General features: G+C 39.5%; 1 protein-coding gene across 9 annotated transcripts in view; it reads right to left on the bottom strand.

The window, feature by feature from the left end:
* Positions 1 to 235: 235 nt before the first annotated feature.
* The window catches only part of BRINP3 (BMP/retinoic acid inducible neural specific 3), a 317,033-nt gene continuing 289,538 nt past the window's right edge, over positions 236 to 27,730 (bottom strand). For all 9 annotated transcript variants that reach the window (XM_005290689.5, XM_065554443.1, XM_005290684.5 and 6 more), the window contains one exon: positions 236 to 1,713. In XM_005290689.5, the coding sequence (XP_005290746.1) occupies positions 597 to 1,713 (1,117 nt within the window). In that variant the 3' untranslated portion in view covers positions 236 to 596. The remainder of the gene's footprint in view (positions 1,714 to 27,730) is intronic.

The following is a 27,730-nucleotide window of genomic DNA, read 5'->3' as shown; positions in this document are numbered from 1 at the left end:
GTGCAGGGACAAGTAAGCCATCAACAACAGCTGTCAGTTTGCCTTGACATGTATGTTTGGATATGTGTCTCATTCAAATAATATAAGATTCCTATTTTTGTTGGCTTTTCTAGGATTTATATAAAAATAATTTGTGACTACACTCTCCCCACCCACGCCTCTAATATAGTGCACACACAAAAGTATATCAAGGATATTACTTATTTTGTGGAGAAAAGAATAGAATCCCACAGCATTTCTTTTTAATAACTGTTCAGCTACAAAATTTTATTGGTATCCTTTTATGTTCCCTCTAGAGGATGTAATGCACAAAAGCATTGCCACGGAACATATAAAATTACAAATGAAATTTATTGTAAAAAGTAGAATGTCTTCTAGACTGGTGTCAGTATTTATTTCATTCATAAACCAAAACTGCAGGTATAATATATTCATTGTCAGCAAGTTCATGTGTGTAAATTGCCATCCAATGGTATTGACTGATATAAGACAGATATTGAAAAGACAATTTAAATTTACTCTTCCAAACATAAACTGTTCCACAAAAGCACTGTAAAAACTCCTTCAAGGTTTTGTGTTGTGCTTCACATTGATGGTTAACTACATAATTTGGTTGTGTCATAATCCACTGTGTTTGGTAATTTGGCATTAAAGGCCTGCAAAGCGGATTGAATCCTCACCACCTCACTGGTAGATAGTTTGAGTCTATGGCGTAGCAAGCAAGAGAACAGGTCTAGACGACGCTGGCCAGGCGGGGAGAGTTTATTTACACGGTCCCGTATCTCTAATAGCTGCAAAAGTGCTGAGTCCTGTGATCCCTGAGTATAGGGGTAGTCCAGCTGCAAAATTAAGTCCCGAATTGCTTCTGGGTCAAAGTGCATGCTGTAGCCAAACACTTGGATGTTGTTGATTTTCATGTAGCCTAGGTTACGTGAAGGATCGATAAATTCCAGGGGTTCGTAGTAGATGCTTTCATTGCCATTTGGACCATTTGACTTAATTCGACTCCTCAAGTAGATATGTACTGTTTCAAAAAATGTCTTCCACTTGTTGCCTAGAGTCAGCGTCCAGTTATAACACTGAAGAGGTAAGTCCAGCTTAGTCCGCTCCCAGTCTGGGAAACTGTTTTCATTCACAGGCATGAACCAGCTTTCAGAGTGGCTGCCTCCAAAAGGGTTGACGTAAACAGCTAGAACAGGTTCCAAGGTGCTGTTTTTTGTTAGGCAAATTTGAAGAGAGATACCCAGTATCATATGGACCAAGCTAGACTTGTACTTGTTACTCTTAAGGGTAAGGAGCATCCGTTTGCGCCAGGAGGGATCGAACCAGCTATTGAGGCGCATGTCATTGCTGATGAAAATGGCATGGACTTCAATCCTCCGGTCTGTTTTTTGCAATAAATACTTCATCTCCAGGTCCTGAAGATCTGTCTCAAACCCAATGTAGTGCTCTGTGGAGTCTGCCACTTCAGGCTTGCAAAGCCCTTGGCTCAGCATGTATCCAGTATTACAGTTCCCACAGCGGGTGCGGTTGTCAGGTGCACAGGTCAAACATGCAGAGCCATCTCCCACAATGCAGGGAAGGAACCCATTGCAGGCGACCTGATCATTAGGGCAGGTGCACGAATGAGTCTCTTCAGAAAAGCTTCCCAGAAGACCATTTTCATTGCAGTACAGAAAGGACTGGATGCGGTTTAGCCAGTAGATTGACGATCTGTAAAAGTTAAAAATAATAACAATAATAATTAATAATACAAAGAAGGAGTCAGAACCCAATCAATACAATCTTGTATTTTTTTCACTTTGAAAGAGACAAAGAAAACTGATATTGGCAGCAAATTCAGACACTATAAACATCTCTAAAATGTCAGATGATGACATCTGGAGTGATATCAATGGATATATAAATTTCCAGTATGATGAAAAATCACCTTATAAACTCAGTGGCATAACAAGACAATTGGTTTATATTTTCTATTCACTGCACATCCTTACTAAGAAACCCTGTCAAGTAAATAGCTAATTTTCTGCATCTGACTTTACTTTAGTACTCTATCTGGAGTTGGGGGGTTTTAGTGCTATTTTGCTAGTTAAGTTGTTATCTGTGTGGGTGGATGTGTACCATCTTTCATCTTTGTTACGTAGTCTTTGGAGGTTTACATGATATTTTGAACGTTCTTGTTCTTGGTTGGAACTGCTGTAATTTACAGATACTGAAATTTAGAGACCAAACATTTAGCTGGAATACCAGGTAAGAGAAAATATTAAAATAGATTCAGACTTAATTATTTGACTCACTTCTAGCACTATACTCCTACTGTTAAGCATGGGTGAATATGTCTTTCATTTTCCCCTGACTGGACTGGTAAGGCACAGTTGCAAAGAGAAACAGAATCTGGAAATGGCTCAGAGCAAAAATAACCTGCATTGCTTTTATATTTTCCAGCTTTTGTGCATGCTAGTTTTATTGATGCATTGCTTGAAGAACACATTTTCGTTTCCGCTATGTCAAAGTCCATTTTTCTAATGTTGATAAAGATGTTGTATAATTTGTTTCCCCCCCAACTATAAAATAAACATTAACACTGTAAACATGTACGATCTCAAAATTTGGCTTTGTAAAAGTGTCAGTCTGAAACACAGTAAAAACAAGTTAACCTGTACCCTTGTTATTTGATCTTTTTTCCTCTTGTGTGTCCTTTATTGCATATCAATATTTTACATGAATAACAACCCTTTGTGCAAGAAACATTTTTTTTTAAATAGAAACATGGTTGCCTAAAATGCATTCATTATGCTTTGTATCTAGTTGAAAGCAGACATTAAGTAAGAATGTTATTACTAAAGCTGGTCAAAAACTGGAATTTCCATCTTGCAGAAAATGTCAATATTACGGCATTTGTTATTGTCCAAATCAAGACAAAAAGTAAAAATATTAAACTTTGCATGGAATGGAAAGTTACAAAATAATGTAATTTTGAAAGGCAAAATGTTTTGTTTGGCTTAGTTCAAAATTGAACTGTGCCTATGTGGACTGCAGTGGTGCCACAGGGAAGCTATAGATTTGGTTAACCTGAATCAAAACATTTTGGTTTATTGAACCAAATCAAAATGTTCAAAATATTCTTCACCAAAGGGAGGTACGGGATGGGGGCAAATTTCCTGTGGAAAATTCCATGGATATGGAATCACAGAATACACAGTGCTCCAATTATTGACTATTTTGTTCCTATCTTTGGAAGGCACTTCCTCTATGTATCTTTAGTGAAAGCTAAAAGATTTGCTTGCATTACTACTATACGTTAACTACACTGGAAACAATGGTGTACGAATATACATAGTAATTTATATTAATGATGCCACATTACTGAAATAAATCTTCTTAATAAAATTCTGTCCTTGTCTGAAGGATTGAAAGTCCCATCTCAATGGTCCCTCACTACTGCCTATTCCTAGAACTTTATGGCTTGGGCCTGTCTGACAAATATCATAATCAGATTTCCAAAAGGAACAAGATAAAGGACATGGCACTCCAGAGCTTTTTTTCCCCCCCTTTAAATCTTTGGACTATGCCATTTACTTTTAAATAGTCTTTAAAAATTAGGCCTGCCCTGTTGGTAACAGTTGGACAAATACATTTACAGTATCGCGTTTAAGAACTTACCCTGATGGAGGCTGATCTTATTTACAAATGTGAATTCTAGGAGCACATCCCTCATTATCAGTTCCCCACAAAAGTTCAGTATCTTTGAAAAGTTTTGTTCATAAATAAGAATAGGTGAACACAAAGCTGCTTCTTGCACAAGAGAAACTCCATTATCTAGACATGGATTTGAAGCCCAGTGTCAGGATAGTTATTTGCAGAATTATTGTAAAGATTCCTTTTTCTGTTTTAGAGCATCAGCAATAGAGGCCAAATTTGACTTATTTTATTCACATAAATCATCATGTTATTCAATTCTTTTGGACATCTAAGTATTGATTTAGGAGCCTAATTTCAGGCACCAGTTTCTGATAATTGGAGAGGTAATCTATGTTAATAAAAAATTTGAAACTGAAACTTTGAATATTGTTTTACTGAAAAAAGGAAGAAAAGATGGAGCTTTGAGTCGTGTGTATTTGTGTCAGAAAATTCTCATTAATCTTTTATCTTTTCCTCTTCTGTTTCCTTTAATCACCTAATTTCTTAAAATAAATGCATGCAAAACAGAGTGGAATCCTAATTCCAGAGAGCTAACACTAATTTAAAATCACCTCAGAGATAGCCATCATTTTATATAAATCATCTATCATTTCTGCATTCCTCATGCTGTCAACAAATAAACAAACAAACAAAAATTGGTGGCTCAGAATTGATCTGAAATTTTAAAAGGGTATTTTACAAAATATGTGATGACCAAGAGATGTGCTTGTATGAAACAATCTATACAACAAACAATATATTTTATTTTAACAACCGAACCTTTTTGTTTAGCATTTGTTTGTTTTATGTGCTTATCTGTACTGTGAAGAGTTGCACCTGTGTGAGCAATGTAATACTTCTAATGGAATAGATGGTGGGTCATCTCCTGTTTACCTTCCTAATAGAAGTAATTACACTGCAGTGAACGAGACTGCTTGTGTGAATGAGATGAGCAGGAATTGTCTCATTGACAATAAACAAAAGGGAAATCACTACCCTGTTTTCATTGTCCACAATAACAAAAAAGCAGAAGGCAAGCTAACATAATAAATAATGTTAGGTGAAGATTTCAAAAGTGATATCGTTGTTAATAATCTAATGGATTTTATTTAAAAAATTAATTAATTGTACCTGATAGCATTCCTTTAACACCTTACGATACAGTTATATCACTTTAATATTTTGTTTCTTTGATATTTCAAAGAATTATCTATTGTGACAGACCCAGACCAGTGGGGTACAGGAGTCTGGTAGAGGGCAAATATACTGGTCACTGGATGAGTAGTTTTCTGTTCCCTGAGTGACCAGAGAAGGGGCTGCAGTAGACTAATCAGGAACCTGCTAGAACCAGTTAAGGCAGGCAGGCTAATTAGGATACCTGGAGCCAATTAAGAAGAAGCTGCTAGAATCAATTAAGGCAGGCTAATCAGGGCACCTGGGTTTTAAAAGGAGCTCACTTCAATTTGTAGTGTGAAAGTGTGAGGAGCTGGGAGCAAGAGGCACAAGGAGCGGAGAGGGAGAGGGAGAGGGAGAAGGAGAGGGAGTGGGAGTGGGAGTGGGAGTGCTGCTAGAGGACTGAGGAGCACAAGCATTATCAGACACCAGGAGGAAGGTCCTGTGGTGAGAATAAGGAAGGTGTTTGGAGGAGGCCTTGGGGAAGTAGCCCAGGGAGTTGTAGCTGTCATGCAGCTGTTACAAGAGGCACTATAGATAGCTGCAGTCCACAGGGCCCTGGGCTGGAACCTGGAGTAGAGGGTGGGCCCGGGTTCCCCCCAAACCTCCCAATTGACCTGGACTGTGGGTTCTTCCAGAGGGAAGGTCTCTGGGCTGTTCCCCAACCCACATGGTGAATCCTGAGGCAAGAAAATCTGCCAATAAGCGCAGGACCTACTAAGATAGAGGAGGAATTTTGTCACACTACACATTAACATGCAGCCCAAACAACAAACATCAGCGTTTAGGTCTTCATCCTTCTAAAGAGGGTGGGCCAAATTCAGGGGCAATAAATTAGTTATGCTAACTTAGATTCCATTATATTCAGACACCTTTATTGCTATTGGCACTCACCAACAAATGTGTGAGTGACTGGAAAGGAGTCTGTTGTCATAACAAACACACACACAAAGAAGCTCTAAGTATGGGCATGGCCTACTTTTAACAGACACTCTTACACTCACCTGTTAGTTACTTTCCTTCATGAACTTCTCTCTTCTGTCCCCTGGGCTTATCAGTAAAACCAGTTGACTGCCTTTAATGTAAACTTAGTGGGCCAAATTCAGAAATGACATGCCACAGGGTGACCTGCATGTTTCTCTTTGGTGAGTAGGAGTCTAAAGATTTCTACAATGTCTAAATAAGACAAAGGCCTTGTCTACACTGCCACTTACAGTGCTGAAACTTTCTTTGCTCAGGGGTGTGAAAAAAACACCCCCGAGCAATGCAAGTTTCAGATCTGTAAAGTGGCAGGGTAGATAGTGCTACAGCTATAGATAGTAGCTATTCCCCTTGCAGATATGGTTTTATTAGTGCCATGGCAGCACTTTAACGTCAACTGTGTAGACATGCCCTTAGAGAATGTGGGTAAATCTAAGGATATCTAGGAGGATATAAATGCACTTTGGGAGGGTTGAAAGATGAAACTTCCAACTTAGACTCCATCTAGACTTTCTTAGTTTTTCTTACACTGAAGTCTAAACCCAACTAAATCACTCTGGAATGTGAAAAATCCACACTTCGCGGATATAGTTAATATAGTTAAGTGATATAGTTAAGCAGACCTAACTCGTGGTATAGACAACCCTAGGCTGACAGACACAATTCTTCTGTTGACCTAGCCACTGCCTCTCACAGAAGTGGATTAAGTACGCTGATGGGACGCTCCCTCCCATCGGCATAGGTAGTGTCTACAGTGAAGCACTACAGCAATGGAACTGCAGCGCTACTGCTGTAGACACGCACTCAGACTTGTTTCCACTCACCTCCCAAATGGTCCAAGAATATTTACCAGTATGATTCCTTTGTTATTTGCATGACTGAAACCAACTGCTTTGTATTACTTTACCTCTTTAAAGTTGGCACTAAAAGGCACTAAAGCTCATTAAAAGAGTTGGACAAATATTTTTCCGACAAAACTTTTTTTGGATCGAAAACTAGGCAGGTTTAAAATGCAGAAAAAATCACGGACAATGTCTGCTTTCCTTCAAAATTTGAATTTGGTTTGGGGTTTCAGAAGTGTGTGGCCACATATTTGCTGCTTGCTGTGTTTGATTGTTTAAAGAAACAATAAAAAAAATCTGCTTAAAAAAAATCCAAAACTTTTGAACCACCTCAGCTTGTGACCAAACGCCTGAGCCCATCCAGTCAGATTTTTTCAGGTTTCTGATACTCTGCTGGCTTCCTTGACTCAGATCTGTCTCCATAACATTGGATTCATTTAGGTTAGAACATAAGAACAGCCACACTGGGTCAGACCAAAGGTCCATCCAGCCCAGTATCCTGTCTACCGACAATGGCTAATGCCAAGTGCCCCAGAGGGAGTGAACCTAACAGGTAATGATCAAGTGATCTCTCTCCTGACATTCATCTCCATCCACCCTCTGACAAACAGAGGCTAGGGACACCATTCCTTACCCATCCTGGCTAATAGCCATTAATGGATTTAACCTCCATGCATTTATCTGTTTCCTAGAGACTGGCTCCATGGGGTCCCTCACAAACTGGAGACGGTTACTGTGGGTTTGTCTTTCGTATAGCTTATGTACATACTGCACGAACTGAGCATTTGAGCTTATTCCAGAATCTGGGATGAGCCTATGTTGTGAAAACTGAAACGCTCAAAATAGCACATGCATGTGAATGGACACAGAGTGCTAAAATTAAATTAACCCAGGGGTTCTCAAACTGGGGGTCAGGACCCCTCAGGGAGTCATGAGGTTATTACGGGGGGTCGCGAGCTGCCAGCCTCCACCTCAAACCCCGCTTTGCCTCCAGCATTTATAATAGTGTTAAATATATAAAAGTGTTTTTAATTTATAAGGGGGTGTTGCACTCAGAGGTTTGCTATGTGAAAGGGGTCACCGGTACAAAAGTTTGAGAACCACTGAATTAACCCTTCTGGAGCCTCGGGGAATGCGGGGGAGGGGTTCTCCCTTGGTAGGGTTGGGAAGGAGATAGGTGGTGTAGGATATTGCTCTTCTCATGTGATCCCTCCCCCAGTGGCTAATTTTAAATGAAGCTACACTCCCCTGACATGAATCTCCCTATGGCACTGAAATTAAATATAGACTATAATTTGGCATTTGAGAAGTGAAAAGGACGGCAGCCCTAATGGAAAAAGTAACAGCTTGGCTCTTCTGCAAGTCTCAAACTGATGAATGAGCTTTAGGGTAGGGAAGGCTGTGCCTCCCAAACAGCCTAGGCCTGCCCCCTATCTGACCCCCACCCACTTCCTGCTCCCCAACTGCCCGCCCCCCTCAGAATCCCCGACCCATCCTACTCCTTGTCCCCTCACCGTCCCCCCAACTACCACCCCACCCCCACCAACCCCCCTGCTCCCTGTCCCCTGACTGCCCCGACCCCTATGCACCCCGGCTAAGTCCTGACAGACCTCCCCGGAATGCCCACGATCCAACCCCCCTGTTCCCTGTGCCCTGACCCCCCCAACCTCTGCCCCCTCCCTGCCCCTTATCTAACCCCCCGCAGCCCCTTACCCCGCAGCCCCTTACCCGGAGCCTCAGCGCGCCGCATCCAGGAATCCCTGGATAGCGCTGCAGCGTGGCTCTGGTGGGGCCTGAGCTCCTCCCCGCTCAGAGCCATGTGGTAAGGGGGCGGGGCTGCAAGCTCCAGGGGGGCCTGAGCTCCCGCCACTCGGCCCGGAGCTCACAGCCCCGCCCCCTTACCACGCGGCTCTGAGCGGGGAGGAGCTCAGGCCCTGCCAGAGCCAGGGACGCTCCTGGATGCGCTGAGGCTCCGGGAGAGGGGCGGGGGCAGGCCGGAGCAGGAGCCTCAGCCATTCTCATGGGGGCCCCTGCAGAGCCCGGGGCCTGGGGCAAATTCCCCCACCCCCCCCCGGGTGGCCCTGATCCCACAAAGACTTCAAATGGGCCCGAGAGAACAACTAACATACCGAGCTGCACCTGGAGAGCTTAACTGAGGATGAATCCCGGCTGGGGAGGGGACCTGGGAGAGGATTATAAACTAAGGAACTTGAGAGCAGAAGGGGGCTGGCTGCTGGGGTGTGGAGGGTGAGCTGGCTTTTGGCAGGATTGAGATGGAAGATTTTCTGACCCCAAATGAAGTCACTCTAGAAACTGAAGAAGATTCTATTAGAGAGGGAGAATGGATACAAAGTAGGGGAAAAAAGAAAAGAGTAGAATCAGAGCATGATGATATCAGCAACAAAGCAAAGCTTGGGAAAGAAATAAACCAAAATGTTATAATTGTAAGTTCCCTAGCCAAAGCAGTAAAATTAGGTGCCATTCAGTATGTGAAAGCAGCTAACTAGATCCAAAAAAGCATAGGGCAGTGGCTCTCAAACTTTTTTACTGGTGACCCCTTTCACATAGCAAGCCTCTGAGTGCGACCCCCCCTCCTTATAAATTAAAAACACTTTTTATATATTTAACACAATTATAAATGCTGGAGGCAAAGCAGGGTTTGGGGTGAAGGTTGACAGCTCGCGACCCCCCATGTAATAACCTCACGACTCCCTGAGGGGTCCCAACCCCCAGTTTGAGAACCCCTGGCATAGGGGATATAGTAACAGCCAGGAGGTTGTAAGAAGGGGATTTTTTAGTTGACTGTATAGACAAAAAGCAGGCTGCTAAACTGCTTAAAAACTAAAATGCTAGGGAAAATTAAAATAAATTGCCAGCTACCAAAGTATTCCCTGCAAAAAGGGGGTGATATATGGAGTGCCATTAGAACTGATCAGTGATGAAATACCAAAAGTATAGGAGAAGAGAAAGTGTTAGTGATTAATTAGTAAACAAGGGGGGAAAAGCAAGCCATCTACAGCAGTGCTGATTACATTTCAGAAAGGGACTCTACCTGAGAAAGTAACATTAGGGTTCCCCCACCCCTAAGCTGTTATAAGTGCCAATGGTATGGGCATGTAGCAACTGTTTCTAATGGGAAAATGAGATATTACTAATGTGGGGAAGAGCATTCCCATGACAATTGCATGAAGGAGGGTGGAGGTCAAATGTAGCAACTGCAGTGGTAATCACCGTCAAGAACATAGATGGTGTATTGTGGCAAGACAAGTAAAGGAGATACAAAAGGCAAAAACTGTTAACATTTTATCTGGAAGCTGTAAGACTCTCAAAACATCAGGTGGAGAAGGAAGAGAAAATCAGAATAGGAAAAGGGGAACTGCATACACAGCTTCCCTCTCTTAAAATATGATAAACTGGAAGGAATAGGTGATAGTATACTAGTAGTGAAAAAAAGAATAAAGAAAAGCTTATTGCATTTATGATATAAATGATAAATTGCACATCACAAATGGAAAAATCAGAAAAAAATGAAAATTATAGGAAGGGTAGCAGAAAAAATCTTGTATACCAACAATCTGTCAATAGATCAAATTCATGTGATTTGAAATTAGGTTAAGGGTAAAATATGACTACTATTGGGATCACAATCTTTTGTTGGAATGTGCAGTTTTACAGCACATGCAAGAACTAAAAGAAAATATCCTGGAAATGAAAACTAAATCAGCAGTCCTATGTCTCCAGGAAACATGGTTGGTTAAAAAGCTTCCCTTTAAATTTACAGGTTACTTAGATAAGACTGAAAACTAAGAAGAGAAGGAGTCATTTGCACTTTCATAAAGGACAGACTAAACTACAAAGCCATAGAGAATGAAGAAGTAATGATGTGCAGACCCCAATTCAGAAGAGTTTTTTTTCTTTAAAGATTTATATTATCTATAACCTGTATAGGAAATTAGAATGCTGAGACTTACTAGAAAGACCATATATTTTATGCAGTGACCTAAATAGTCATAATAATTTGAGGGACAGTAAGACAACTGATAAGAATGGTATATGCTTAGAAAAGTTCATTGAAAACAAACTAGTGATTTTAAACAATGGCACACCAACACCCCAAAAAAGATTTAAAGCAGCAGATGATAGTTTTTTCGTGCTTAGACCTGTGAATTATAACACCAGATACTGCAAGTAGATGCAACTGGGAAATAAATAGGGAAGTAGGAATGGGGAGTGATCATTTCTCCATACCGTCAACCTTACCTTGCCCTTGAAAAGTAACGGAAAATTACCCACCTGGGATTTTTAAAAAAGCTAACTCAGAGCTATTTACAACTAAGTGTACTGAATTTGTGAATATTCACACATATTGTGTGAGTGATGATGACATAGAGAATTTGAATGCCAATGTAATAAAGGGATTAACAGCAGCTATATTAGCCATACCTATTAGATACCGAAGTACCCCAAAACTAAAACCTCAGTTCCATGGTGGAATGAGGACTGCAAAATGGCAATTAAGGAAAGGAACAAAGCCTATAAAAAGAAAAACAGAAAATGAATAGTAGAGATCTAATGAAGTATAGAAGAACTAAAACAATAGCCGAATGAATTATTTAAAAAAAAAAAGAGAGAAAAGAAAGACAAGTGGAGGAAGTACCGTGGGTGAATAAATAAAGATACCAAGACATCAGAAATATACAGGCAAATTAGAATGCATATAATTAAGACAAAGAGTAGTAACTTCCCACGTTTTCTTGGGACTGACACAATAGTTAGAAGTTCTGATAACAAAACAGCATAAGTTTAGCAGAAACTTTCTGAGGGGTGAGTAATGATGAAATTGAAGTGCAGTTTGTCACCAGATTAAAAGATAATTTATTTAAGAGAATCGTGATCTACTATACAGGTGGGGTAATCATGAAGCTACTATACTGAATGAATGGTTTTGTACATGGGAGCTTGAGAAAGCTATTGCTAACAGCAAGAATACAGCCCCAGCTAAAAATAATATATTCAACATTTTTAGTATCTATTTGAAAGCCGTTTGAGGGTTCACTTGGAATTATATAACAAACTATATAGGAGGGGGGCGGAGTGATACCACTGGGGTGCAAACATGTAGTAATTCCAATATGAAAACTAGGCAAATTATCTGCTTATAGATCTATTGACCTTATGTCTTGTCTGGGTAAAATTATGGAGAGAATGGTGAATGCAAGATTCATTATCTATTTGGAAAACAATGACATTATAGCTGGTTTTAAGAGCATAAAATGCACCCATTGATCACATTGATAAATTAGAAATTGAAATACAAAAAAATGAGACACATAGGTTTCATAATAGCTGTCTTTCTAGATATTGAAAAGGCATATGACATGGTATGGAGGGAAGGTTTGTTGTACAAAGTAGATGCACTTAGGAATAAGGGGAAGAATATATGGGTGAATTAGGGACTTTTTCAGTAACAGGATCATGGAGATCAGAGTTGGGAAAGCTATGTTGACTATAGCTAATATTAAAAATGGTACACCATAGAGAAGTATTATCAGCCTGACCTTATTTAATATGATAAATGATCTCCCAAAACAAATAAGTGCTGTGGTTAGTCTATTCTCAGATAATTGTGGTTTGTGGATGAGCAGCAGGAATATTGAGGTGGCAGAAAAGAGAATCAATAAAACATTACAAGAGGACCTCTGATTAGGGAACTGCATGAGGTACCAATTTCTCCATTGCCAAAACCAAATGACTGATCTTTACAAAAAGGAAAGTTACAAAGGAATGTAAACAGTATCTGTATGTAGAACAAATAGATAAAGTTAAAAGGTTTAAATTCCTAGAGGTAATAGCTGATGCTAAATAATTTTGGAAAGATCAGATAGACTATGTTAAATATATATATAAAGGAAGGATTAAACCACATAAAAGTCTTGCTGGGCTAAATGGATAATGGAGATGAAAGCATTGCTGTTGATATACAGAGCCATAATCAGGCTAGTAATTGGCTATGGCTGCCAAGCTTTTGGGTCAAACATCAGAACTTGAAATCACCGGATCTAACTTTCTGGTCCAAAATTAATGGGAATTGTAATAATGAAAGCACCAAACAAACATATGAGGATTGTTGGGAATTTGATAGGCAAACTATAACACATGATGTTAGAACCCCACATGCCATTCAAGTTAAATGTGGATGCAGAAGTTGAAAGACAAGGGAGAGCTAAATGGCATAAAAACTTTTAGTCATGGGAAAATTAGATGTAGATGGAAAATCATATGTCCAACCATGGATTTAGATTTATTTATAAAATTAAAGGTAAAAAAGAGACAGTAGGTATTAAAACTGAAGTGTACCAGTCTATAGCTGAAAAGTGGAGTCAATTGCGTCAAATATATACAGATGGGTCCAAATGAGACAAAACCTGAAGAGTATATCAAAATGTGGAATAAGTACATTTAAAATAATACCAACAGACGAGCTAGTAGCAATACACTAGCATTAAATTAGATCAGGAATGTACACCCAGTATAGGTGGCTATTTTTTTTATTCAGCCTTAGGCCTTATGGTGATAAAAGAGGGTATTGCAGTATGTTGTGATTTAATCAATGAAATTATATTTCTAATAACAGATGGGGTTACCTGTAGCATTAGCTTGGACCCTAGTGCATATTAGAATAGCAGAGGATGAAATGGTGGACAAGAAATTGAAACACTGGCATGGAAATACCCTTGAGTAGACAGAAATTCAAAGGCCCAGTACAGAACAATGTTAAAAAAGTAACAGCAAAAAAAAATGGACTAATGAAAAAAGGAAGATATTTTTTTAAATTGTGCCCTAGAGTTGAAGATAACAATATACTTCAAGGATTGGTTTGAAAAAAATGTGGAGATTTTGTTTAGAGTACTAACTAGCCATTGTGCCTTAAACAAAAATCTTTTTTGAATAAACAGACACCAAGATGGACAATATACACTCTAAAAAGTGGAAGATACAATTGATCACCTTGTATGGGGCTTTGATAAATAACGGGAAAAGCTTTCTGAAGAATTCAAACATCTTAAGGTAACAAAAGTTACATTGTTATTTAGTAAAAATATCAGGGAAATGGGATAGTTTTAGAAAGGTGCTGTTACATTACCTGAAGGACTCAGGGCAGAGTGAGAGAAAATAAACTGCTAAGTATTTAAGAATGATAGTTGGCAGCTACAGACTACTTGGTTAAATCTGCTTCACCACTTGAAAAAAAGGAAAGAAAGAAAGAATAGGGCTGCAGGGAAGAGAGGAAGGACCTCTGCAGTCACTCTGGAATTAGAGAGTGGAGAGATCAAGAAGATAGCCCATGGCAGAGAGTTGGTCCTGGGATCCTCTCATAAACAGAAAAGTTTTGAAAGAGGCCAGGAGGGAGAGCGAGCCACTGGGAATGGAGCAGGCTGATAAAAGGGAAGGAACCAAATTTCCAGTGGAGAGTCCTGGGAGGTGTTTGATTGAGAAGTAAAGTAAAGGAAGCTCAAGAGAGATGAAAGGTCAAGCCCAAGGAGAGTGGAAGTGGGTTTAACTGTATATTTTTATGCTGGGCTTTTGTTGGGGTAAATCAGGGGTAGACCCTGATAGTTCCAGCCCTGAAAGAAGATTTAGGAGGCATTCTGCCTCACATACTTTCTAGGTTAAAAAAAGTTGAATAGGAAAAAGTCCAGGGAAGTAGCAGAAATTAGTTGGGAATGGAGCAGTCCTTGGTTGCTAGTTATAGGGTCACTGGACTGGAATCTAGTGTAGGGGAGTGGAGCTGGGTTCCCCTACTAGCCACTGACAAGATGGCGTGAAGCCAGAAAAGGAGATAGGGATAATGGAAAGCCCTGAAAGAAGGGTGTGAGGACAATGGGGCCTGGAGTTGGGGTCAAAGATCTTTCTTTTTGTAAGGATTTTTATTTGTTGGACTTAAATCATGACCTGGATTACCAGAGTGCTGAGTTACAAAAAAAGACATTACTGCAGAGCCAGAGTGACCTTTGGCAGGGGGCAATAGAGATGAGAGAGCATGCATCCTCATTTCCAGCCATGAGAAGATGCAGTTGTGGACAGTGCACTCTTTCACAGGGCACCAGATGTCTTTGTCTCATTAGCAATCCAAGATCTAAATTTTATGCTTTCCTTGTTTCACTAAATGAAACAAGTTTATGCTAATACTAGATTTATGAAACACTACATTTTAATACCCTTTTTAATACCCCCACAACAGCTTCTTCAACTGATTGAAAACTTTCCATATGTGACTGATATTCCAAGTCAAGAATTATCATCTATGTTAATACTGTGCACTTCCAGAAATACTGTTAAATTGAACAGCTCTGCTTAGGGGAAATTTAGGGACGTCTCATGAACTGTATTTCAATTGTTTTATGTCCATGTTGGATCTTAAAGGGACCCAGTTTCCTTTCCATCTTTAATAACACTGCTGTGGCCATCCTACAAGGGTAGAATGTGGGAACCTACTGTGAAGTTCAGTGTATTTGGCACATGGAGCAACACCAGAGTATCACTTTGCTCAGATAACTACTTTCCTTACCTGCCATTCAGATAATGGCACTTTGTACTGGATTCGCTCCACTGGATTCCTCTTTCCAATTACATTGTTTATATATTTTCACCCTTCAAAGTTCTTCCCAGCTCTGCTCCAGCATGACTGTCTCTTGTCCCCTCCCTTGCTCTGCCAGTGATACCAGCCTCAATGCACCATTCCTCCTCTTCTCCCGCTCATCATTTACTGATGCTAACTCCTCATGGAATGTCCTCCCAGGACTAGTTCACCAAAACACTACCCTCTCAATATCCAAGACTCACATCTCTCCACATTCCAGACTCGCATCTTCAGCCATGCCCACCAGAAATGGGGAAAACATACCATTGAAAGTTCCTTGTGGCTTCAGAGCATATCCCATTTTATTCATCTTTTGGTGTGAAATCTGGCTCCACTTATGCCAGTAGCAGAACTCACATTCACATCAATGGGAACTGACCCATTCACCCTTGGATTGTAAACTCTTAGGTGTGATCTATAGTGTTACCCAATCTTTTTTGTTTACGAGGCTGTTACTGTTCTGCTCAAGATTAATGCATTCCTACTACTGCTTTCCATCCATTTTTTTTAAACCTGTGACCACATCACTGAGGGAGTGTCATTCCCACTGGTTAAAATAGTCAATAAGTGTCATTCCCACTGGATTAGTCAATAAGTGAGAACCTACTTATTCCTAGATTCCAAAACTAGAAAGGACCATTGTGATCATGTAGTCTGATCTCCTGTATAGCACAGGCAATAGAATTTCCCCAAAATAATTCCTAGAGTATATCTTTTAGGGAAAAAATGATTGACTTTAAAAATGGCCAGAGAGGAGAATCCACCATGACCCTTGGTAAATTGTTGCAATTGTAAATTACTCTCACAGTGAAATGTAAGCCTTATTTACAGTCTGAATTTATTTAGTTTCAACTGCAGGTCATTTGATTGTGTTACACCTTTGCTATATAGAAGAGCCCATTATCAAATATTTGTTTCCTACGTAGGTACTTATATAGATATTCTGATTAAGTCACTCCTTAACTGTCCCCTAATTAAACTAAAATATTGAGCTTCTTAAGTGTAATATAAAGCATGATTTATAATCCTTTAATCATTCTTGTGGCTCTTGTCTGAAACCTCACCAACATATCTTACTTAATGAACAGGAGTACCGTTTTCTGGTCCTTTGTGTCTTGTACTGTCCCAAGCATGCTGTCAGTGCTTAACAATTATAATTATAAAAATAACTGGTGCATTAGACAGCACTGGAAGTGCTTTACAATACAATGTACTACATTTTATGACAGGCTGTCATTATTATTTCAACCTAGAGACCCACTTTAGAAGTAATGTGTGTTTGGTTTTCAAATGTGAAAGTCAGGTGATGAGGTAATACTACTTCAATATAGGATGTGACCAAAGTCTACTGAAATCAATGCTCACCTTTCCATTGACTTCAATGGACTTCAGATCAAGCTTCAAATGCATAGGCGTCCCAATTTGACCATTCCTGAGTAAATGGTAGTTTGCCATAAAACATTATCAAGAACTATTATTTACTGAATCCTACTTTAAAAAAAAGAATCCCAAGTTAACTTTATTAAAATGTTTTAAATTATATTGAGCATTTCTTATACAAACGACATTCTGTCCTGCCCAGACTAATCATTTATTTTATCCAGAAACACTGATAGTCTTGTTTTGTCATGTATGATATTGTTTACAAATCCTTTCAAATGTTAAATTTGCTTGTGACAAATTGTATTTTTGGCATTTCCTTATGGAAAGGAAGTGTCTGAACTATTAGTCTGTGAGAAATGATTTACTTCTGTTACACAACTTCTGAATTTTTCACTTTTATAAAAATAAACTTTATATTTCTTTGAATAGCTTTAGAGAATTCTCAGCCTTGTGCATTCTGCTCTTTGTGGGGAAAGTATAGTGTGGGCCGCACAGTGTTTCCTTAAGTTGTTCCTGCACTATGCTTCAGCACTGTCCTGCAATAAACACTTCTACGGATAACAAGAACTTGGAGTCAGTGCACATACATGTAAGGTTTCCTGTAAGGAGAAAAACTCAACAAAGTTCTTTCAAAACAGGTAGCCTTTGGTAGAAGCCAGGTGTTGGCTATCAAATGTGTTGGGTTCCCCAATATGAGATTCTGGGTGTATCAGCAGGAGGCACAGGGCCATCTGCCCTGAGGCCCTGTGACTTTGCACTGGCTCCTAGTCTCCATGCTCCTGGACTGCACTGCTAAGGATGTCCTGCTGCCCCCAGAATTATCACAAAATAAAGGGGAAAGAGGAGTCCTACAGTACACAGGGGATTTCAGTCTGCCTTAAACTTTTGGGCTGATTTACCATTGCTGGAGGAGAAGGGACAATATGCCTTTCCCCCAGCTCTATTCCTCACCACTCCTCTGCAGTGCAGATCCCTGTGTAGCATCTGCCACAGAGTCCTGGACAAGGGGAAAGTTGCTATAGAGGTAGCTGATTTCTGTCTATGGAGGAGACCTCCAGTATATTGGTACTGGGGAGGTGGTCTCCCCAGAATGATTAAGAATGTAAGAACAGCCATACTGGCCCAACCAATGGTCCATCTAGTCCTGTCTTCAAACTGTGGCCAGTGCTAGTGCTTCACAGGGTATAAACATAACAGTGGACTTTTGAGTGATCCATCCCCTGTCATCCAGTCCCATCTTCTGGCAATCGGAGATTTAAGAACACCCAGAGCATAATGTTGCATCCCTGTCCATCTTGGCTATAGCCATTGATGGACCTATTCTCCTGGAACTTATCTAATTCTTTTTTGAACCTAGGGTATGATTACAAACCAAACATTCTAAACACATTTTGTGGTTTTGTTTAGCAGTTAGAATATTTTAGAAAATTCTGCATAGCTTTTGTTGATTTTCATCCCACAAGTAGCGGTGTATTTGATTTACTGTAACTCTTGTTTGATTATTGCAGCAGAGGGGACCGAAAAACAAACCTGTTCTGAAATCTGATGATCTTTCTTACATGTTTTCAATTGGAATAGATTTTCTTGAGGCAGATGATGAATTTTGAATTGTAAACCTTAGGATAGCTGGGTAGGTAATCAAGTAGAAGGTGATTCTACACTACAAAGGCTCTGTCCAGTGAGTAAGCAGTAAAAGCCTCTAAAAGTATTCAATTTTTTTCTGTGTATGTGTCTGTCTGTGTGCACAGAATTACAAAACTAATGATGTAGATATAAAAGTCTATGTATATGCATTTTTTTCTGTATGTAGGTGTTCAATGAAAGTAATAGCAGTACGGTTTCACCTTCCATTTTAGACACTATTTCAAAAAAGATGCTGGGCTATAGTGGTCCAAAAAGCTAAAAACTGCAGTTGATAGAGCAAGGATTGCTGCTTCTCACTAAAGATTCACCGCTGGTCAAGAACAGGGAATAGTTGAACTCACCCTTGAGGGTTTCACCAGGAAAGATATCTTCAAATCATAGTCAGGACTCAATAGCAGCCTTGCTGATGAATCATGAGCAAGGGATGCACTAAATCAGTACTTTCCTCAGCCTTTCACCCTTACCCAAAATGTGTCATCATCTTTTTAGGCTGTTTCGGCTGGAGTGTGCCACCATAGTCAACTTCCAAATGGACTTTCTGTTGCTAGGGCTCCTATGCAATGTTCTATGGTGGTTTCAATCAGGGAAACCACATGGTGAATCTATACCAGTGTATATCTGACCAAACTCATAAATGATCTACAAAAAGATTAATAAATGAAATGACTGAATGTGAATTCATATTCCATTGCACACCTATCAAATGTTTCCTTAATTATTTATTTCTCTGCAGTGTCTTAAAATCAACGACTTGCTACCGTTTTCTAACTATATGACAGTGATACGAACAAAATACATTTATTTGGACAATAGAATTTTAAGTAAAATACAAAATAGGTCTTAATGCTTCCCCAGTACACACAAATATTAACCATAAAAATGGAACACAGTATGTAATAGCTGTAGCAAGTATTTAATCATGGTGTGACACTTTTGCCTCCCTCTCCGGCTTGCTGAGTACTTAACATCTGCTGTACATCACTAGCAGATGATGAGTGCTCAGTGAGGCAGATGCTGAGTAAAAAACAGGCAATTTAACAAGAAACGTGTGGGCAATAAAACACCCATTACTATATATTTTGATGGGGGAGACTAAAATCCAGTATAAATTCACAGAACAGGAACAGCAAAGGCAATTGCAGCACAAGCTTCTCTAAAATGTCCTAAACCTGATCTGCCTGGACCACATCTTTAAGAGATGGGCACAGAAGTCTTCTTGCTCTTTGTTTCAGCACTGAAACTGCTGATAGGGAGATTAATTGCCAATAAATCAGGTGGTGGTCTTGAAGTGTGGATGTTTGTCCTTTAGGAGCTAGAATAAGACTACCAACTCATTCCAAATAAGCCATCAGGTGGTAATAACTGATAATTAACAACCTGGATTGAAGTTGCATTAGCAGGATAGAGGTGCAAGGCTAGGGATCCTATTATCAACCCCCTAGGCAATTAAAAGAGCAGATACATGCTTCAGAGTTTTATACCAAAACCAACGAAATGCAGGTATTTAAATAAAATTCTAGCATGTTAATCAGCAGTGTACTAATGGCACTTACTGGATCTGATAAATGTTTTCTAATGTAATCAGGAAATGTAATCAGAAAATACCTACATATTCATTTTATACTAGAGGTGACAAAATGTGTATGGATGACCAGCAGCAACCACTCTTGTTGTCCTTCTAATTAAGGCATAACCAAATAGCTTTTTGGAAGAGGGGGCTGTGCTTGGGTGTATGTTAATCTTGACTGCAAAAATATAGCCAGCTGGGCCCCTGCATAGTGCTTCTGCTTTGAACTGTTGGATATTCCAGGACACTCTGAATCCTGGTCTCATTTGAGATTTAAAGCATCCAGAGCTCATACTATGTATCCATTCAAAAGGGAAGCACCAGCTGAGGCTTAGCATAAGATGTAGCTGGGCTTCAATTTAAACTTGTAAATCAAAGTAGGGATGCTACAAAAGAACAGGTAAAGTGGTTTGGAGATGAAGAAGGTCACAGGGGTTGCGGGGTTGTTGGAGACATGTGAGATGATCCTTCCAGCCTTCACTCCAGCTACTGTTCACTCCAGCCACAGTTCCTTATTCCACAACTTTATTGCAGTCCCTACCATCCTTCCTAGAACCAACTGTCACTGCACAACTTTTTCAAACCGACAAAGCTCCCAGCTTCCAAAATCCTTCCATATGCTTCTATAAAAAAAACTTCATATTTATCCAAACGTTCATACCACCCTATGTCCACTGTCCCCAACCCAACTTCTCTGTGCTGCTGAAATCCTTTACACTTCACCCCATAACATATGCCCACTTTAATTTCCATGTGGCCTTAATGGTATTACAAAACAGTAATTAAGTCTTCATATTGATAAATGCAAAGTAATACATACTGGAAAAAATAATCCCAACTATGCATATAAAACAGTGGGTTCTAAATTAGCTGTTACCACTCAAGAAAGAGATCTTGAACCACTGTGGATAGTACTCTATAAGCTCCACCTCAGTGCACAGCAACAGTCAAAAAGGCTAACAGAATGTTAGGATCTATTATGAAAGGTATAGAAAATGAGACCGAAAATATCATAATGCCACTATACAAATCCATGATATGCCCATACCTTGAATACTGAGTTCAGTTATGGTTGCCCCAATGACGGTACCTCCCATAAGGCTTTATGGAAATATGCTTAGAATGTGTTTCTTGCTACATATGCCATGTAACATATCTCAAAGGTTATGATCTACTGAATGTATTAATCCTATTTGTATGCATGTATCATTTTTGTATTCGAAGTTATGAATGTTATGAATGTTGGCTGTGTACTGGCTTGATTTCTAAATAACCTTAGTAGAGCATTTGGTCAGTTCCTGGAGAAAGGAATGTTGAAATTAAGTACCTAATCAAAAAACACTTAAAAAGACAATGGATCTTGGAATGCTCCAATCCACATAAGAAGTCTACTTGAGGATGCTACCTGTAAAAACTGTGAGTCATGCATGGACATGTAACTTGCCCAGGTGACTCCTAAACTCCATCTTGGAGCTGGACTTTGCATAAGAGTGAGGAGGGGGTCTCCACCCACAAGAGAAAGTCTATTTAAACCCCTGGGAGACCCCTCCATTTGGTCTGGCTAAAGAGGAAGCATCTCCACCCCCCAGGATACTTGAAAGAAATTGGAACAAAGGACAGTGTGCAAGGGGTGTGAGTGATTGCTGGGCCCATGCTAAAGGGAGATTAGACTGTAAAAGGGAGCATTCTGAAACTGGTGAGGATATTATCTGTATTAAGTTTGATTAGACATAGATTTGTGCATTTTATTTTATTTTGCTTGGTGACTTTGTTCTGTCTGTTACTACTTGGAACCACTTAAATCCTACTTTCTGTATTTAATAAAATCACTTTTTACTTATTAATTAACTCATAGTATGTATTAATACCTGGGGGAGCAAACAACTGTGCATATCTCTCTGTCAGTATTATAGAGGGCGAACAATTTATGAGTTTACCCTGTATAAGCTTTATACAGGGTAAAACGGATTTATTTGGGTTTAGACACCACTGGGAGTTGGGCATCTGAGACAGGAATGCTTCTGTTAGCTGCTTTCAGGTAAACCTGCAGCTTTGGGGCAAGTAATTCAGACCCTGGGTCTGTGTTGGAGCGGACGGGTGTGTCTGGCTCAGCAAGACAGGGCGATGGAGTCCTGAGCTGGCATGGAAACCAGGGGTAGAAGTAGACTTGGCACATTAGGTGGCAGCTCCCAAGAGGGTTTCTGTGATCTAACCCATCACACCCATCTCACAAAGATCTAGTGGAAGTGGAAAAGATTCAGAGAATGGCAACAGAGATTATCAAGGATATGGAATGGCTTTCATACAAGGAGAAACTAAAAAAGATTAGGACTGTAAGGCTTAGAAAAGAGACAAGTAAGGGGGGGAGATGATAGACTTCTATAAAATCAGGAATGGTGTTGGAAAAGTGAGCAGAGACATGTTATTTATCCTTTTCCACAATACAAAAAACAGGGGTCACCTGATGAAATTAATAGGCAGCAGGTTTAATACAAACAAAGAATTGTACTTTTTCATACAACTCACAATTAATCTGTGGAACTCATTGCCATGAGCTGGTGTGATGGTGAAAAGTATAACTGGGTTCAAAAAAAGAATTTGATCTAAGGCTAAAATAGGAAAAGAACAAGTTAAGAATTACTTGGACAAATTAGGTGTCTTCAGTTCAGCAGAATACTTAAGGCTTAGCTATAGAGATATCTGAGTCATTAGTGATTATCTTTGAGAACTCATCAATGATAAGAGAGATCTCAGAGGACTGGAAAAGGGCAAATATAGTACCTATCTATAAAAAGGGGAATAAGGACAAGCCAGGGAATTATAGACTAGTCTATAGTCTGGATACCCTGAAAGATAATGGAGCCAATAATCAATCAATCAGTGTGTTAGCACTTATAGGAATATAAGATAAGTTGAGAATAAATCATATCAAACCGACCTAATATCCTCCTTTGACAGGGTAACACACCTTGTGGGATGCGAGGGTGGGGGAAGAAGTAGTAGGTGTTATATAACTCAACTTTAGTAAGGTGTTTGATACTGTCCCACATGACCTCATAAACAAACTGGAGAAATACAGCCTAGATGAGCCTACTATAAGGGGGGTGCACAACTGTTTGGAAAACATACTCAGAGTGTAGTTACAAATGGATCACAATCAAGCTGGTAGGCCCTATCGAGTGGGGTCCTGCAGGAATCTGTCCTGGTGTGGTTCTCTTCAATATTCTCAGAAATCAGAGAGAGTACACTTCTAAAGTTTTCAAATGGTACCACACTAGAAGGAGTCACAAGCGCTTTGGAGGACAGGATTACAATTCAAAATGATCTTGGCATACTGGTAAAATGGTCTAAAATAAATAGGATGAAATTAAACAAGGACAAATGCAAAATACTACACTTAAGAAAAACAATCAATTGCACAAATACAAAAATGGGAACGACTGCCAAGGAAAGATTACTGCAGAAAAGGGTCTGGGGTTTTTATAGTGGATCACAATGTAAATATGTGGAAAATGTAATACTGTTGCAAATAAAAGTGGACATAATTCTCAGATGTATTAACAGAAATGCTGTTAGCAAGACAGGAGAATTAATTCTTCCACTCTACTCAGCAATGATATAGCCTTAATTGAAGTATGGTATCCAGTTCTGGGTACTACACTTCCGTAATGATGTGGACAAATTGAAGAAAGTCCAGTGGAGAGAAACAAAAATGATTAAAGGTCTAGAAAACATGACCTATAAGAAAAAATTGAAAAACATGGATTTGTTTAGTCTGGAGAAGAGGAGACTCGGGGGACATAACAGTCTTCAAGTACATAAAGGTTGTTATAAAGAGGAGATAAATTGTTCTTAATCATTGAGGATAGGAGAAGAAGCAATGGGCTTAAATTGCAGCAAGGGAGATTTAGGTTAGACATTAGAAAAAACTTCCTAAGTGTAAGGGTAGCTAAGCACTGAAACAAATTACCTGGAGAGGTTGTGGAATTTCTCTCATTGTTTGTTTTTGTCTGAGGTTTTTAAGAACAGGTTAGACAGACATCTGTCAGGAATGGTCTAGATCAGGGGTCGGCAATGTTGGCACACGGCTCGCCAGGGTAAGCACCCTGGTGGGCCGGGCCAGTTTTATTTACCTGCTGACGCGGCAGGTTCGGCCGATCGCGGCCCCCACTGGCCGCGGTTCGCCGTCCCGGGCCAATGGGGGCGGCGAGAAGCGGCGCGGGCGAGCGATGTGCTGGCCGCGGCTTCTCGCCGCCCCCATTGGCCCGGGACGGCAAACCGCAGCCAGTGGGGGCCGCGATCGGCCGAACCTGCCGCGTCAGCAGGTAAATAAAACTGGCCCAGCCCGGCGGGGTGCTTACCCTGGCGAGCCGCGTGCCAACATTGCCGACCCCTGATCTAGATAATACTTAGTCCTCCCTGGTCACTCAATTACAGACCTAAAAGTCACAATTATTCAACAAAAAAACTTCAAAAACAGACTCCAATGAGAAACTGCAGAACTGGAATTAATTTGCAAAATGGACACAATGAAATTAGGCTTGAATAAAGACTGGGAGTGGATGAGTCATTACACAAACTAAAAACTATTTCCCCATGCTAATTTTCCCCCTATTGTTACTCACACCTTCTTGTCAACTGTTTGAAATGGGCCATCCCGATTAACACCGCAAAAGTTTTTTTTTTCTCCTGCTGATAATGTCCCACCTTAATCGATTAGTGTCATTAGAGTTGGTATGGAAACCCCCATTTTTTCATGTTCTCTGTGTATTTGCTCATATATATATATATATCCTCCTACTCTATTTTCCACTGCATGCATCTGAAAAAGTGGGATTTAGCCCACGAAAGCTTATGCTCAAATAAATTTGTTAGTCTCTAAGGTGCCGCAAGTACTTCTTGTTCTTTTTGCTGATACAGACTAACATGGCTACCACTCTGAAACTTTAATCTTAAATAGTTAGTTTTCATTGCTTTGAATTTAGCTTATCAAACTATCATATCAGTCAGAAAGGACCAGCTGCTTGCTAAATTATCATGGCATGTTCTTATCTTCTTAACAACAGACTCCCATTATTGATCCTTATTGACTCTACAAAGTTGCATCTGATGTGTAAACTTCCTAGAAAGTTCAGAATTTCCCCTTCTGATGAGCATGGCATTTAACATCACCTTTTAATATGCTCTTTTGCTAAAGTGTAACTTGAAAGTGCATAAATATGTACCAGATGCACAGCTTGATCCTGATATGTGTCTTCAGCATCACGTCTTTATACTCAAAATATGTAGCGTTGGTTGATACAGGATGCAGTACGTTATATTTGAGATTTCTGCTAAACATTGTAATTGTCCTCAATCAGAAAATTTCATTAAAGATTTGTGGGTTTAATCACAGTAATTCATGTAGCCAGTTATTCTCATGACCAGGCATTTTTCCCTGTTCCTAGTTTTGTGTCAGGGAACAGTCACACCCAAGTCAATTTTAGGACCTGTTCATGTGGTTATCACAGTTCACAATAAAACTAAAGTTGCATTTAAACCATCACATTATCACTAAGCCAAAAACAAACGGCTTTGTATTACCACCTACTTATTTGAAGAGGTTTACATCTGAGTCACTTTTCCAAAGCCTTCACAGTAACTCTATTAATGGTCTGTGGAACAGTAATTATACAGGGAAATAAGGGCTGAGTGGTTTAAGACTGGCAAAAGCAGAATAAGATAACAATTAAAAATGTCAAGGGGACTTAGAAGGACTTTTCCCACATATGAGAGGAAGAACATATACACAAGAAGGGTGATCCAAAAAATAAATGAGAAGGATTACAAAATAAGTCTTCTTAAAACCATTCAGCTGGATTACTTAAATTCTTTTTCTAACAGGACTAACAACACAGAGGTGAGAACAATTTGGTAGTCATAAAGATTTCCTCTCTACGGGCTTGAGCCAAAGCTCATTTTAGTTGCAAGTCTATTCATTAATTTCAATGGGCTTTTGGTCAGACCTTATAGGTATGGAGAGGGGGGAAGCAATTAAAATAATTATGAGAAGTTAAATTTGGATTCATTTACATTTGAAAGACATATTACAAGTCTGGATAGTATGTCTTCTTAGGGTTCTTGGGGTACCCAGGGAAATAAGGGAAATAACTAACAAGCTGACTGAAATGTTATCAATTCATAAAAATCATGGAGAACTAAGGAGGTATAAGACTGACCAAATAAAAAAAAAATAAGAAAAGAAAAAGAGAACATGGAAAATAATTCTAGTGACTGCCAGTTTGTATGTTAGTCAAACATGGGATTTTTTTGTGATTATTATTTTATTTATGCATTCATTTATTTATTTGGTCAAAAATGTGTCCCACTTTTTGGTTGGGAAACTTCAAACTTTTTAACCAGTTCTTCTGGTAAGTCAACATCAGTACCTTCCTATGTAGTGTAAGACTGTACTTAGAATAATGCTTCAGTTCTGAGCACCTCAATACTAGAAATTGGAAGGAATTCAAGGAAAGGCAACATAAATGATTAATAAAGGATTAAGAGGAAAGATTAAGAAACTAAATGGACATAGCTTGGTTTTAATAATGACTAACTCATTTGTGAATGTGATAACTGTCTGTACATATGGTATTTGAAAGGATAAAAACCCCAAGGAGGGAGAAACTAATTTTAGGGAGGTCTGAAGAGAATAAACTAAGAACAATGGAATTAAGCAAATGAAAACTTTTGGCTTAACATACAGGAAATAATCTCCTAAAAGTGAGATTTTGCAGTGTGGAAAAAAAAAGATCCAAAGAGAATGATGATAGTCCTTTTATTTGAGTCACTTTATATGGTATGGAAATAATTGGACAATATACTGCATGGAACTATTCTGTATTTGCCAAAATATGAGGTAGATGGGCTAATACCATAGGCTGTTTCCATTTCTAATTTGTGTAATTCTTCCCGGATGACTGACCGTGTCGTCTCTAAATCACCAACAGTTCAGTGGGGATCTGGATGAGAGATCAAAGATTCTAAGACCCAGATGTATCCTGAAGTAGCAACAATAGGAAATGCAAATATAGGAGCCAGTAAATCTAGCACCATCTTTGGCCTACAGGATTGTGTTTACAGAAATCATGTGGTCAGAGTGTATGTATAAATGCAGGAAAAAAATATCTCCTTAAATGCTTGTGTTGCACCATAGGAACAGGCCAGGAACATATGCTAGTAATTCTTTACTCCAAAACAAGAATAATGTAGAAATTCAGCCTGAATACTGCGATTGAAAACTACTTATTTCCTGAACTTGACAGCTTTCAATTTTTTGTGTGAGATAATAGAGTATGTAGGTAATAGGTGACCACTGGGGATGGGGTTTCTGAACTAGAAATGAAGATAGCAGGGGGATAGGATCACTGACACAAGGTTGGAGGGTGGTTGGGGATATAGGAAGAGATTTAGTGTTGGTGTTAGCATCTTAACTTTGAATTTCCTGCTTGCCTAGAATTTAGACTAAGTACTATAGGTGAAATCCTGGCCCTATTGATGATGTCAAAACTCCCATTGATTTCAATGGGTCCAGGTATGACCCAAGAACCCTTTTATGCCAGCTGGTAAGGGGGCTATTGGAATATCCTGATTCTGGTTTGTGCACTCTAGTTTACCAAAGAATGTCACGTGAGGTCCTAAATGAAAGCCAGTGTCACTCTGCTCCTTAATATTGTTGTGAAATGGATGTACAGGTACGATGTAAATAGTCATGTATGTACAGTAAAAGTTTTGTTATTTGGGAAAATGGAGGGGTGCCGGCTAGTAAAAAATTCCAGT

The sequence above is a fragment of the Chrysemys picta genome, chromosome 8 (genome assembly GCF_011386835.1).
Source record: "Chrysemys picta bellii isolate R12L10 chromosome 8, ASM1138683v2, whole genome shotgun sequence".
Lineage (NCBI taxonomy): Eukaryota > Metazoa > Chordata > Testudines > Emydidae > Chrysemys > Chrysemys picta.
This window is presented reverse-complemented; position numbering and strand designations above follow the sequence as displayed.